The 13,693-nt window shown below is 49.8% G+C and overlaps 1 protein-coding gene across 1 annotated transcript in view; it reads right to left on the bottom strand.

Moving 5' to 3' along the window:
- Nucleotides 1–2,009: 2,009 nt before the first annotated feature.
- The window catches only part of LOC128722689 (frizzled-4), a 29,191-nt gene continuing 17,507 nt past the window's right edge, over nt 2,010–13,693 (bottom strand). The window contains exons 2-3 of the mRNA XM_053816364.1: nt 12,341–12,540; nt 2,010–2,719 (exon numbers count right to left, since the gene is read on the bottom strand). Coding sequence (XP_053672339.1) covers nt 2,010–2,719; nt 12,341–12,540 — 910 coding nt within the window. The remainder of the gene's footprint in view (nt 2,720–12,340; nt 12,541–13,693) is intronic.

Raw genomic sequence — 13,693 nt, 5'->3', positions numbered from 1 at the left:
TACCGGCCAGACTATATCAACTACTCTACGTTATGCGGACTTTCCTGAGGCGAAAGGACTGTGAAGCGAATAATGTGCATTCCCGTGGGCACTTATTGCACACCTTGTTAAAGCTGTGTCCACCGATTATAAAACGCCGTATAATAAGATAACTTTCCCCCAGACCCTCTTCTGGCCGGACCTTTCACGGGGTTTTTATGCTCCTTCAACCCGCAACTGCATCCAGACGGGATCGGAATGGGAGAAGAATAAAAAAAACGCCACGAAACCACTCCACCCGGTTATGCTCATAGCCTCACATTATCGTAAGATTTTCGTTATCGAAAATAACCGCAGAAAATTGATTTTTCTTTCCTCTCTATTTCTCTCTAAATCGCCCGTACTTTCACGTCGAGCCTCCTGCCCGCGAGGGAGGTTTTTGGGGATGGTTTTTTTTTCTTCCTGCGGTCTCGTCCAACTCCCAAGTGTTTGTTCCTCTCCAACAAGGAACGTATTTACGCACGCTAAATGTTTGCTCACCTTCTCCCCCAAATGGAAGGAAACAAGGGCGCCCCAGCAAGCTAACGGCTTCACCACACTTCAGCACCTCGTAAAGAACAGTTTTCACGATCATGTTACCGGGCGGCGATCGGAATTGCTTCCAAACAAATGGCTTCCTGTTTTTTTTTCTTCAGTGTGTTCAGGAACAAAAAAAAGGTTAAATAACACCCCACACACACACACACGCGCGCGCGCCCATGAGGTTGGAAAGCTGGAAGGCCCCACCAGCGGATGGGGCGCGTTGAAATTGCATCCAACAATTGGAAGCATAAATCCACCGAAACGACGCACCGTACGCAGCATAAGTGGGGAGAAAATCCAATCAAAAATCGATTGCGATTTTGCGAATGCGCTAGCCTTCGTGAAAGGGAGGTAGAACTGCCCGCCACGTGGAATGGCGAAACGTGGAAAAATGGCAAACTTAACGTTTGGTCGCAAACAACAAAAAGAAAAGAAAAACGCGCGCCCCCCAAGCGTGTATGCGCCCGCGATGATCGACGATGTTGACGCCAACGAACATGCGCAAAGTACAGCGCGCGGACGATCGACGCGCAAAAGCGAATTATTAGCGCCTTTCAGGACGTGTTTCGCTGGCGTCGGGACGTCATTACGGCAGGGAAACGGCGTGTTGGTTTGGCTCGAAGCTTGTTTTGCATTTCGCCAGCCTGATCGTACGCCTCACCCCGAGGGCATCATATTTTGGCGAACCATTAACCAGACGGCGGCGGTGAAGATTCGATGCAACGGTGCATCATTTTACCCTTGAAGGGCCGGGTTTCGTTGTTTTTTTTTCGGTTGCCTCTCTTTCTTACAATCTTCCATTGCAGCGTTTTATCCCATTCCAGTCTGCAGCTCGCTCGGCCTCCTTCGATCATTCTGGAAGGTGCATGGTATGACAACATTTCATATCTTTTTTTTGTGCTCGAAAAAAAGGGAGAAATTGTTAATGCACGTGGCCACCTCCTCGAAGGGCAGGCGAAAAATGAAAGCAGACATGGGGGTTACATGATCGACGACAGTTGCTTCCTGGTTCGGAAGGACACCACCAGCCGGAAGCGACAATTATACATTCTTTGCGTTTTACAAGCTTTCGCTAGTTTTCGGTTTTTAGTACCTTCGAGTGGGCGATCGAACGAGCCCAAGATCGGTGCCCTTATGAAATAGCGACGCTGCTGGCTTACACTCTAATCTTTTTTCTGACTTTGCACGTATCATACGACTAACTTGTTATGCTTTTTCTTTATACAACGTGTATCTAAGTCGACCTCGTTCGTTCGCGAGCAACTGGAAGCCGATTGCATTTGAAATAATTTAACAATTAACAGTAATATCACAACTTTTTCCACGACCGTTTCTGTCCTCCACGGCCTCTTTCTGTCTCTCTCTCTCTCTTGAGGCACCCAGATCCGGCGTGTCACTGGCGTAAAGCCCTTCTATCCCTTCTCAATACTCTCAAAACCTAGCCCCCTTCACAGGACCGTCTCGTTCCCGGTTAAGCTGATCGTTTGCGTCGACATCTTGTAGCTGCGTGGTTTCCGGTTGATGTGTGAATGCGATGGATACTTCCGGGTGTGTCGTCCGGATACAAGCGAATTCTGCGGGCACACCGTTTGGTATGAAGCGGTCGAGTAGGTCGATGGAGCAGCCGCAAAACCACCCATCTTCGGTCCAACTGTCTGTTTGTACACGGATCCTGCCGGTCCTAGCTTGCTCTGACCGGTACGTCCTCCCACACCGAGTCCTCCAGCTCCAACACCCGATACGGGACCTTCGGCACCCCGGCACAGTCCCACGATCCGCGGACCAACGGCCCAAGCCGATGCAAGGACACCGATCAGCAGTTCGATGAAGGCTCGCAACAGGAACGGCCACAGTGGAGGTCTAACCGGTACGGGCGAATCCTGGGAAGGATGCGGTAGATGCAGCCAGTTCTCGCGACATGCGTACTCGTAGAACATCAGCATCAGCAGAGCCGCCGATGGGACGGCGTAGATGAACAGGAACTTGCCCATACCGTGGATGTGAACCGGAAGGTTGTGTACGAGAGGCGGTGCAGCCGATCGCTTGCGGAGGTACGCAGTGAAAAGGTAACCAGAACCGATGACCCAACTCGTCAGCAGGGGTACGATCACGAACGTTAGCAGCGCCTTATCGGACTGGTTGCCGATGAAGCAGGATCCTGTGGAAAAGGGCAAGAAAAGGCAGAGACAAAACTCGTTAGAATCTGGGATTACTATTGAGTTTGGAAATTACAAATCCTAGCCGCAAATACGTGTTGCTTGAGTGGAAACAAATAAAAACGTACTTCATCGGATGTCATCACCTCACCCCTAATGAGGGAGTGGGTGTTGTATTTTTATTTCTCCCCACGATCGGAAAAACCATCCCCATTTTCCCACCCCGGAAGCAGCGGGGAAGCGTTCTGTTTTAGATTTTTTTTTATTTTCAAAATAATACTCCACGAAAAGAAAAATTACGCCCCACTGAGAGAGAACTCCCCGCTGAGAGGGATTTTATGTTTTTAAGTTTCCCTTTTCCCGCCGGTGGAAAGCAGTTTTATTTAGATTTAGCCGAAATCGTGCAATCCAAACGAGACGGACGGGGCTCGATTAGAGCGGCTGGAGAGTAAAAAAAAATCTATGAGAGAGAGCGAGAGAGAGAGAGAGACAGTGAGAAAGCAAATGGGTGGGTGGGAAAACGAATTTCCCCCACACCACGAGCTACGCCGGCACGAATTAATTATCCAAACAAAATCAAACAATAAATTACGGAATAATAAATAAACATCAGCTCGCGAGGAGGTTCCTTCCGTTGGCCAGGGGTTTTCGCGCCCCCCAGACGGGAAGTTTTTCTTCACTCCCTCTATGGAGGCTTTTCGCCCAGGCCACCAACCGATGCAACCGCGATCGGCGAACATTATTAATGCACAAATGTGTTTTGCGAGAAAATCGTTAAAATTCGATTCTCCCCCGCCCGGCTCGGAAGCGCGTATACATCAAACCCAGCGACGGAAGGTCCGCCAGCGTACGCACAGGGCGGTGCGTTTAAAACACACACACACACGCACCTCCGCATCATCTGTCAGCCAGGTCAGGCGGCTGATCAAGACCCGTCCGATGCTCGTTAACTATCGAGGCGGGTGAGCGATGCGTACCAACCAAAAATCCCCAACACGCTCCGGCAGCAGCTGGCTGGAAGGTGGAAAACTCTGCGCGGGAAAATGCTTTGGAAATCGTTCCTTCGCACATCACCGTAATCGATGGATTGCGTGCGTGTTTGCGTACGGGCAGCACGTGGGCCGAGTCAAGGTTTTCCGACCATCGATCTCGATCACACGCGGGGCCGTCCTTTTCGGCTGCCCTTAATTTCTTTTCCATCGGTCCGGTCCATGTTTATTGTAATTTATTTAAAAGAACAAACAAGAGAAGGCACAGGGAAAGCGATTAAAAGCGACCCCAATCGGAGCGCCTTCCCCCCCGTGGTTTGTCGGGCCTAAAATGGGCGGCATGGCGTGTTGCGATCGGTGGCAGGTGCATTCTATCGCGATCGCGCCCTGATCGCGCTCCGATCGATTTAGAGATGTGCGGGAAACATGTTGCATGTATATGTTGTGGGCTAATGGGCGAGATGGTTTCGATTTTTTATTGCTCCACCGTTCCCGACAAAGGGATGCACGGTTTGGGGAGAAGATCGCCTTACAGAGACATTTGGTTCCAGCGGTTGAAACTGAAATTGATCACGTGATGATGACGAAAAACGAAGCGGAAAACGGCTAATAAGGCTGAAACAACACATCGCTTTCCGAACGGGACTGAATTGATCGTTCGTTTTATGCTCATTTCAAATGCCCTGCTGCCCTCCAACGCCATAAATCTCCCTCGGGCGACCAACCCTCCAGCAGGGAGTTGGGAATCGAATAAAAACGTCAAGAAATCCCACTCGCCGATCGAACCCAGATTGTGGAAAGTGCACGGGTCAACACCGTAACCTGAAGGCCAGCATTCGCATGAAGGGTTCGGCAGGCCAAAAGTGCGTGCCAAAGCTGGCACTAACGAGGCACGCAAAATCTCACCTCCACACCAAGCGTGGTCAAATAAAATTAAACACGAAATCGACGGCCCTCGAGACGGCCGTCGGATGCAGCTTTCATGATGCCAAAAAAAAAAACACACACACACGGAGGGGGGAGAACATTTACAACTGCCAACATTCTTGTGGGCACTCTACTCGAGTGACGGCATCGGCATAAATGGCACTTCGGGGATGGTGGGAGGTGGGTGGTTGATCGCGGGGTACTGGCGGAGAGTAGCGCACACAGAGACGCGTACCAGCTGGAATGCACTTTCGAGATGCAGTTTTGCATTTTGCCATCTCCTTCAACTCCACTTCGCACTTCGTTGCCATGAAATGAAACTGTATTATTGGCTCCGGTCTGTGGGTAAGCCTGCATTATTTGGTGTTTCGAAGCGCGGGTTTTCTCCGCGACGTCTGAGATTGGGTAAAGGAATGGGCAGCAAATGGAGGGAAAAAAAGGGAACGAACATTTTGAGTTTATGTGCAATACTGCCGTCGAATGAGTTGGAGCATTTTTGCTGGTTTCTTTTCAATTCAAGGCAGGTGCGAAATTTTGTTCCCTAATGAGCCTGGATTCTGTCACAGATGAGATGTACCAGCTCAGCATAGCAACGCCAAAGCCTACTACTGGCTTCGAGAATCTGGCCTTCGAGATCTTCAAACAGCAGTTCCATCCACTAACCAGCGAGTCGCTTTTTATGCAAGCATGCAACAACCGTGGAAAAAAAGGTCGCTCCCGGGGCCTTTATTTATTGACCGTTCGAAATGAAACCGCAGGGATTTTTCTGCCCTCGAGCAGCCTCCCTTTTGCTTCCTTTTGAATATTCAGCAGCGTTAAAATAAGAGACCCTGGAAAGGAAAGCCAAGCAGCCGCAAAACGCTAAACGACAGTAGCCGTTTGCATTAAACCACAAACTATTGTTTTTTTTATTTCTTCTTCATACCTCTTTCTTGCTCTCTCTGTTTTCCCATAGAAATGGGTGCGCCACGGAAAGCCTCACGATCGGCGCGAGGGAAAACGGGAGCCGATCCGTTTTCCCGCCGATTGCCATCTCATGTTTGTAATTTAAATAAATTACTAGCGAAAATACGATCAACCACGGAGGACCTTTTTAAGCGACAGCCGCTACAAGAGCCCAGCAAAAAACCGAAGCACGAATGCTTCATCGATTCCAGCTTTAATTGAATGCATTCTCGAGGCAGCATCGCAAGGGCTAGCGAAGGGTTAAAAAGCCAACCGACGAGTAACAAGCACGAGCAAATATCTTCTCCAAGTTTGCATTCGCTTCGAGGCCGGTACGCTTCCTGTGACCGGGATCGACTTGACCGAACCGTGCCTTATTCCTTCATTTTTGCTTGCCCTCCCGCACACCAAAAAAGGCTCCCAAAAAGGGTTCACCCGCGAAGGGAGGGCAGCAAGCAACGGAAGCTCGCACAAACGCAACCAAAGACAATGGGCGGGTTTCGCGCGCGAACATATCACCGTATGTGTGTGTCTCCTGATCCTGATCGAGCATCGTCCCCAACCGTGCCGAGAACGGACGGAAAGGGACGATGAAAATGCGAGCATAAGTTCGCATAAGGGATGCTAAGAATGTCGCCGCGACCCGTCGGGAAGGAGTCCCTTTGAATGGGTCCATTGTTTTTCCGCCTTTCGTGTTCGCTCCCGCGAAACACGGTGAAGGTTGAGATTGGGCATGATTTATGCGCCTCGTTCGCATAATTTGTGGCTTTGTTTTATGCTGCTCGTTGCCGGAAAGTCGGCACGCCACGATCGCGTTGTTTGCGCTGCTGTTTAACCCTTCGGGATGTGTGCGATCGATTGCAACGATCAATAACTGGCTTGGTTTTGCAAAGGGAAAACGAAACGCGTGCAAATATTTATGAATATTTTATTGCGTTTTAATGTAAAGGAAATATTTTTAATTTAACTCAATATTCCTTACGTTAGCGCACGGTTGCATAAAGTTGCTCTTTATTCTTACCGTCATTTCTTCCTCGTTAACGCTACATCCCGATATTCGCCGATCGTATCGATCATCATCGGTTGCAAACAACCCCAAACAAGCGAAACATCCACGAACGCGATCCACAAGCGTGGGAAGGCAATACAACAGACAATACGTAGAACCCAATAAGTGCCACAGCGAATCCTTCCCCGGTGGAGTCCTTTTCCCATTGTTAAACGGCCGGCGGAGATGTTCACTCTTTCGTTCACTCTCATACCCGCACGCCATCACTTATCACACCATTTTGTCGGTCTTTTGTCGGTTCGTACTTCAAACACTACCGGCTGCAAAATCGTGTTAATCCTTGCTCCTTTGTAAGCGTGAGCAAAGCTCCACGCGCTTGGTGAATGGACAATGCAGAGGTTCGGCAAGAAAATCGTGCATTTCGTAAGAAGCTTTATTTTCTGCTAAGGTGTGGAGCTGGTTAAGATTGTATTGTTTAGAGAGCAAAAAACTGTCACAAGAGACCATTACCCACTACTTTCTATAAGCAGACACTCCGGACCGTACACCGGATATGCAATTCGAGTGCGCTAACGACCTGATCGGGCCAAAAGCGTGTGAAATTTGACGGTTCAAGGCGTAACAGGATACGAACCCGAGTGTGGCGTCGGTTGCTTACAAAGCGTGTGAATGCGGGTGCAAGGAATAAATGCATTGTCCTTTATTGTCCCGCATTATAAAGGCTGCAGGCGTGTTTTTTTTTTATTACGTCGTGCAAACCCTCGTCGGATGTGCATTATCCCTCTGTAAGAGGTGTATAGTACCCACAATGAACCATTATCAAAGCTTAAATTCAATTAAATTTTTGTACAAAAAAAGCGCCTTTCAATTAACCGAAGGGGCAATCCTTTTTATCGTTCGCCCTTGGAAGACGCCGAAAGCGATACGGCCCAATCATTCACTCGTTCATCATAAAACCGAAGGAAAATCGCATTTCCGTTACAAACTCTAATCGAATTGAACCGACGATAAATCAATCGATCGACTACTGCCCGCTTCCAGCCAGGTTCCTCCAGCCGGCGGGTCCATTTCTGCTTCCATTCAGCAATATATTTATATAAATACTCCAACATATCTTATCGCAACCCACCGCGAACCGGTGCACCGGACTCGAAAAGCTGTCGCAGCTGGTGATATTGTAAATCACCCCGTTCTACGCGCCAACGCTCCCGTCAAACCGGCCTTCGTGGGGGAATAAAAACCAACAAAATCGATTTCTTAATGGGCGCTCGTTGGCCTTTTTTCTGACCCATTACCGCCGGGACGGGGTGCCGTATTCGCGGGTTCGGTGCCGATAAAAGGAAGCCTCTCCTCTAAATGCCACCCCTGCCGGCGGGTGCCTTAAAAGTAGGGAAGCGCGATTAATCGAGGCGTTACTAACAAGCTTATTAATTATTGCGTTCACTCCCGAACAGGCATTGGGCGGCTCGTTGCCGTTTGAAATAAGCTCGGCAATCTTAATCGCTTGTCGGCCGCGAAAACGAGGCGTGAGTTTTTAGGTTCCTCAACACCCCCAGAAGCACAAGACGAATTGAATCGAACCGAAAATGGGAACAGTTCTTGCTTTGCAGGCACCGCCGGACGATCGAGAACGGGCGCCATTTCCTTTTGATTAGCTCAAATTAGCCAGCTACCCGTGCGTGTACAAGCTGCCATTTTCGCAATAACATGCCGCCGGTGACGCCATTGCGTTCTACATCATTGCGCAAGGGCTACTGTCAGCGAGCTGCGAAAGTAAAGTGAGCGAAAAAAAAAATGACCCACAAACATACGAACGATCAATACACGCCGCTGCCAAAAACCCCATACAAGCTTCCGTGGCTTGTCGTTCGCTTCCCAGATCCAGCGCGCATCTCGCGAAGAGGGTGGAAAAATGGACGAATGGGGTTGGGACTGATTTCGTGCCGGCCAGCCAATCAATCAGCGCGAGTACACAGCGCGAACGTGCGTCTAGATTGCGCTGAACATCGCCCGGTACACGGAACATCGATCGCGTGATCAATCTAGCAGAGACGCGGTTGCGACTCATCATGCGCATATGTCACTGTCACCGTTACGGCATGGCAGATAGGGGACGTAGGGAGTCCTACGACGTGTGAGCGGCATTCGAAAGACGAACCGACGTGAAGTGACCAGTAGTACATTGGGCAGGGTGACTTCCTTATCAGCGGGAATTTGGAACGAGCTGGTTGTATGAATGGTATGATCGATCGCCTTTCAACCTAGCAGCGGTCTGTGGTGAAACGTGCCCACTATCGGGAGTGGATTTGAAGTTTGTTTAATTGCGTAAAATTGGGAAAATGGACGATTAATTAGCAGCCCAAGAATGAGGTTATTAAAGCTGGTCTACTTCATGATAACGCATAACGCGCGCTTTAACCACTTGCGTACGGGTGACATTTATTACAAGCCCGAAATGGATGGATGCGAGCTGGAAGGTTCGTAGAGAAACGTCCGTCGCCAAAATGTCTATAATTAGAAGATTTATAGACCTCCGACGTAGATAATGAGTCGGGGGTGCTAACGAGCCAACCGAACGTGCGTGCGCCTGGTTGCTATGATTAAGGTTAGTCGACGCTCTAGTGAACTAGCTGTCAAAGTGACGTTTCATAACGGATGGCAAGGATGTTAAGGCCAGAAAGTTTCCACTTCCGAGAATTTAATTGGCTTGCGTGCGTTTAATTATAGCATTAATGATTTCTCCCGACGAGAGCAGCATCCGAAAGGAACCCATCCATGGAGCAGCAGCTCATTCTTGCATGAAATTATGCCCATTTCGTTTAAAGAACGCTCGTGTTGCAAACACATGCGTAGTTTTTTTCCCTTTCAGAGCATCGAAATCCCGCTGGTGGAGCTCGTATCGACGATACTTTGCTTCCATTGCACGTTCTCTTACACCTAGAGGTTGGAATTTCATGACAGCGAATCGTTTTTCACCTCCGAGAGGGTAAAGATCGAGCGTCGATGGCATTTCGAACCACCCAACGAGCCTGTCATGACCGGTACAGAGGTACATTATGCATCGGTAATGTGCGCACAGTGTGGTCCAAAACATAAGCAACTGCTCGGAGGGGAAAACTCCGCTATTTTTTGCTATCAATCCATATAAATGCTTTAAAAACATGAACATCAAACACAATTTCTTGCTCACTTCCACAAGGCGCATTTTTGCTGCAAATTATGCACCCGTTAGTGTGTCTACCGGGTCCATTACGGATCCGTGCTCCGTAATCGGGCTTACATGAATGCTTACATTACTCGCCAGCCAGTCCCGGCCATGGCCCGGATAGTGATAGTAGACCGCCTCGTACAGCAACGCAAACCAACTGCGCTAACCATTTATGGAAGGCGGCCCTGTCGACACCGCGTGTCACTTCGACGTCGTGATTTTATGTTGCACTACCGTTCGCCCCCATCCATCCGCTAGCGTACGTCTCGAGCAGCAACTCGAAAAAAAAAAGGAGTTTTCAACCCTATTCCACCCACCGGTTCGATACTGCAACCGCTTCAGTGGCTCCAGAAACTCACTCTCTAAATGGAAACGATCTGGGGCTGGTTTTCCATTTCAGTTCCTCTCGCTCATTCCCGTTGTACCTCTACTCCCATTCGCCCACTACCCGCGAACGTGCTGCGAAACGTGAGCCAAAACAGGACGAAAGGATAATGGGTTCGAGCGAATGATCGATCGGTCGCGATTTCGCGATCTCGCCAAGTGGTACCATTGTTGCGCACGGTGCCATGTTGGTCAACCGGGTGGTATGCATGATAACGAGAAACCACCCCACCCCAAAGGGTTGTAGAAGGCGAAGGGGTGAAATATGGCTCCAGCAGGATCGTGAGCTGAGTGGGTCCGGATCGAAAACCATCAGGCTCGAAGCGACGATCGAGGCCAGGGAAAAACCATGACCCCCACAAGGGGGCTTCAAGGTGTTGATCGGGGGTGCAGCTACATATTTTCCTGTTTTCCATCTTCTCCTAACATTCTTCCCGAGCATAAGTAGGCGGTAGCGAAGATGCATTTTCTCGCTCAACCCACGGCGCGATCGTACAACGCCTCGCACACATTCATAATAATGTTAATTCGCTCCTCATTGCCGGATTGATTTATTTCCTATTATTACCGGAGCAGGGAGATCTCGCTCCCACTCCTCCTGGTAATCCTACCACTCCTCTCTGGTTAGTGCCGCCTGCTTAGTCCCGGTTCCGAAGGGTGCACCAGCGGAGGGCAAAAGACATAAATAATTCCACACCGCTTCGAAGACGGGGTTTGCTGGTGCTTCTTTTTTTCTATCTTTACCTTTGCGAAAGCGTTCACCTCACACCGAAGGCCAGCGGCCGCACGGAAGCATGGAAATACGATTCGCTTTGCCGCTTCAAACCGCACCCAGCCCCTAAAGGACCCCCGGCACAACCCCGTCTGGAACCGGTTTCAATCGACACCTCGTTTCTGCGGGTGCATCCCGGGAGTGCATTTTTTGCGCTGCTGCAACACTGCATCTTGAGCGCGGATCTCCTTGGTTGTGTCTGGCAGTGGTTGCGCCTTCACCCCACTCGATCAACCATCCTTTTCGCACGTCCCCGAGGCTGGACAGCGGAATTGTTGGGTTCCCCCGCGATCGGTTCCGATGATCGATGAGGTGGGCATTTATTCCCCGTGTTCGTGTACGCATTCCTAGCCGGCGTCAGCTTGCCTGTGATCGGATATTCTTTTGTTGAAGGTATGTAAATTTCACTCTTAAAAAAATGAACTGAAAGCCGCATTCCACCGCGTGCATCCTAGGCCTTGTGCATCTTTGCTCCGAATTTTATTATGCTGGCAAACGGCGGCTCGGTGTGTGAAATGCGTAAGACAAACACCCCATCGTCCCACGCGGTGGATAGAAGCGTAAATATTTTGTCAACGCTTCCGTCTTATCAAACGGCAGCCCTGTGGCGGCAGTGATAATACAAAGAAAAGAGCATCCACTTTCAACTAGCCGCCAAGAGCCGGCTAGTTCCTTCATTAAGAAGCTCACTTCTCTTGGGTAAACGAAGTCATTTTAATGCAAACAATGCAACCGATCCACAGCGAGTTAATCCACCTACGTTGGGTGGGTTCTTCTCGTGCTGATTTGTCGAGGAAGTTGTCGGAAAATCATCACACGGAAACGTACGCACGTGCAGAGATGAAAAAACCGCGCCTTATAGTGCGGCAGAATGCCAAAGGGCGAAGAAAAACAGCCCTTGCACGAGATCAGTGGCAGATAAGCGCCCGTGACATCTTCACTCGAGTCACCTGGCTGGTATCGCGTTGGGACTGATAGGGTAACCTCTCTCTCTCTCTCGTGCTTTTTTATCAAAAGAACAACATTGCGCATTGTTGTCCCTGCAGAGTAGAGTGTCAGCAGAGCCCTTAAAACAGACACGATGCCATAAGTCGCGCGATAACGCTGGGGCTCGTGTTAATATTTTATTTCATTCTCGGTGAGCTACATGTTTTTTTTTTCGGTGTACCTCCCCAGGTCAATATTTGCTCAGTGATAAGCCCACCCAAAACCACACACGCTCCTTCCGAAGTGACGGAAAAAAATGGAACGGTAAGCCCAAAAGAAACCAGTGCTTTCATGGCTTCCAGGGCCGCTGCTGGTGGATCATAAACGGAGGCAGCAAACGTTTTTGCTCCCGGAAAGAACCAACACCGCGGTTCCGGGTGATTGCCAAACAACGAGACTTACCGAAGAGTTCATCCGCGTCGACGAGACGTGCCACGAGCACGGTGACGGTAAGCAATGCTGGAAGACCCCAGGCGGCTAGCTGGAACAACGTGTCGTGAGCTGGATCTGGTTTTTCGGCGTGAGGATCACACGGAACGCCGAGCTCTGTTCCGAGCAGCCGACGGACGGATTTGCTCCACCGCAGGCACAAAATCGCCCACCTGTAAATTAAGGGAAAAAAACGAAAGAAAGAGAGTGGATTAGACACCATCGCCGAATTAAGGGGACACACATAACATGCGCGAAAAGCGACGCATTTTTAACACGTTTCATTAAGTCCCCCAACGCAATGAGCTGCATTTTTAATTTCCCCGCACAAAAAAAAACACACACATTCACCGATCAGCTCGCGCATTATCGCGGTTCCTTTCCCAGCCCCGTGAATTCACGGTCCAAACGGGCCGGAACCATCGCGAAAAAGCGCAACCCTCCACAGCACGGTGGCGGGAAAGCGTTAAGCTCGTCGAAACGGAGCGAAAAACCGGTAGCTGAATGGCCGGTCCGACCCCGGAACTCGCGGGCAAACAAAATATACGAATCTAATTAGTTAAGTCTATTTTTACATGAAACATTTACCGTGCCCGATTAGATAAATGGCTTGCGTGTTCGTTAGCGAGCGCACGCGAGCTCTTCGCAGTTCGTTTCGGTCGGTTTAATTCCAAGTCGAGATGTCATTTTGGGCGTCGTATCGAGCCAACCTACGCTCCGATTCGGCGCCATTTTTTTACTCTCTACCCCCAACGGGGAGGGGTGCCCGAAGGGGAGGAAGCCGTGTGGTGGGGTCGGCAACGGACGGGAGGATTTAATTAAAATACGCCAGATAAAGCGGTGCGATTAACGACGCGCCGCACGGATTATGACAGCCCGGTGTTGACGGGATTTCGGTTGGCCGGTTTGCTGCCGATATTTTTTTTACTCTCTCTTTCTCTCTCTCTTTGGAAGGCCTTTTCCGTTGACCTTTCGCGAAGTCAGGGGGGGTTTGCGAAATGTAAATAAAATAATGAAAAAACACACACACGCTCACTGGCCGATCTTCCGCCAACGCGTTTCTTTTTCTCCTCCAGCTCGTTTTCTCGAGCCGCATCATCAACGGAGAGAGCTGAAAAAGGAATTTCCCTGCACGATACGAGCGAGAGAGAGAGAGAGAGAGAGAGCCCATGCGATCGATATAAATCACACGATGATTAAAAGCACCACCCGCTTCCACCCGGGGAGGCCGGAAAATGCATTCATCCTTTTCCCGTCTTCGACTTTTACGCGCTCCGCCTTAACTAATGGCTCACCGCGTGGTGTTTCGGGGGCAAGAAATATGGG

The sequence above is a fragment of the Anopheles nili genome, chromosome 3 (assembly GCF_943737925.1).
Source record: "Anopheles nili chromosome 3, idAnoNiliSN_F5_01, whole genome shotgun sequence".
Taxonomy (NCBI): domain Eukaryota; kingdom Metazoa; phylum Arthropoda; class Insecta; order Diptera; family Culicidae; genus Anopheles; species Anopheles nili.
This window is presented reverse-complemented; position numbering and strand designations above follow the sequence as displayed.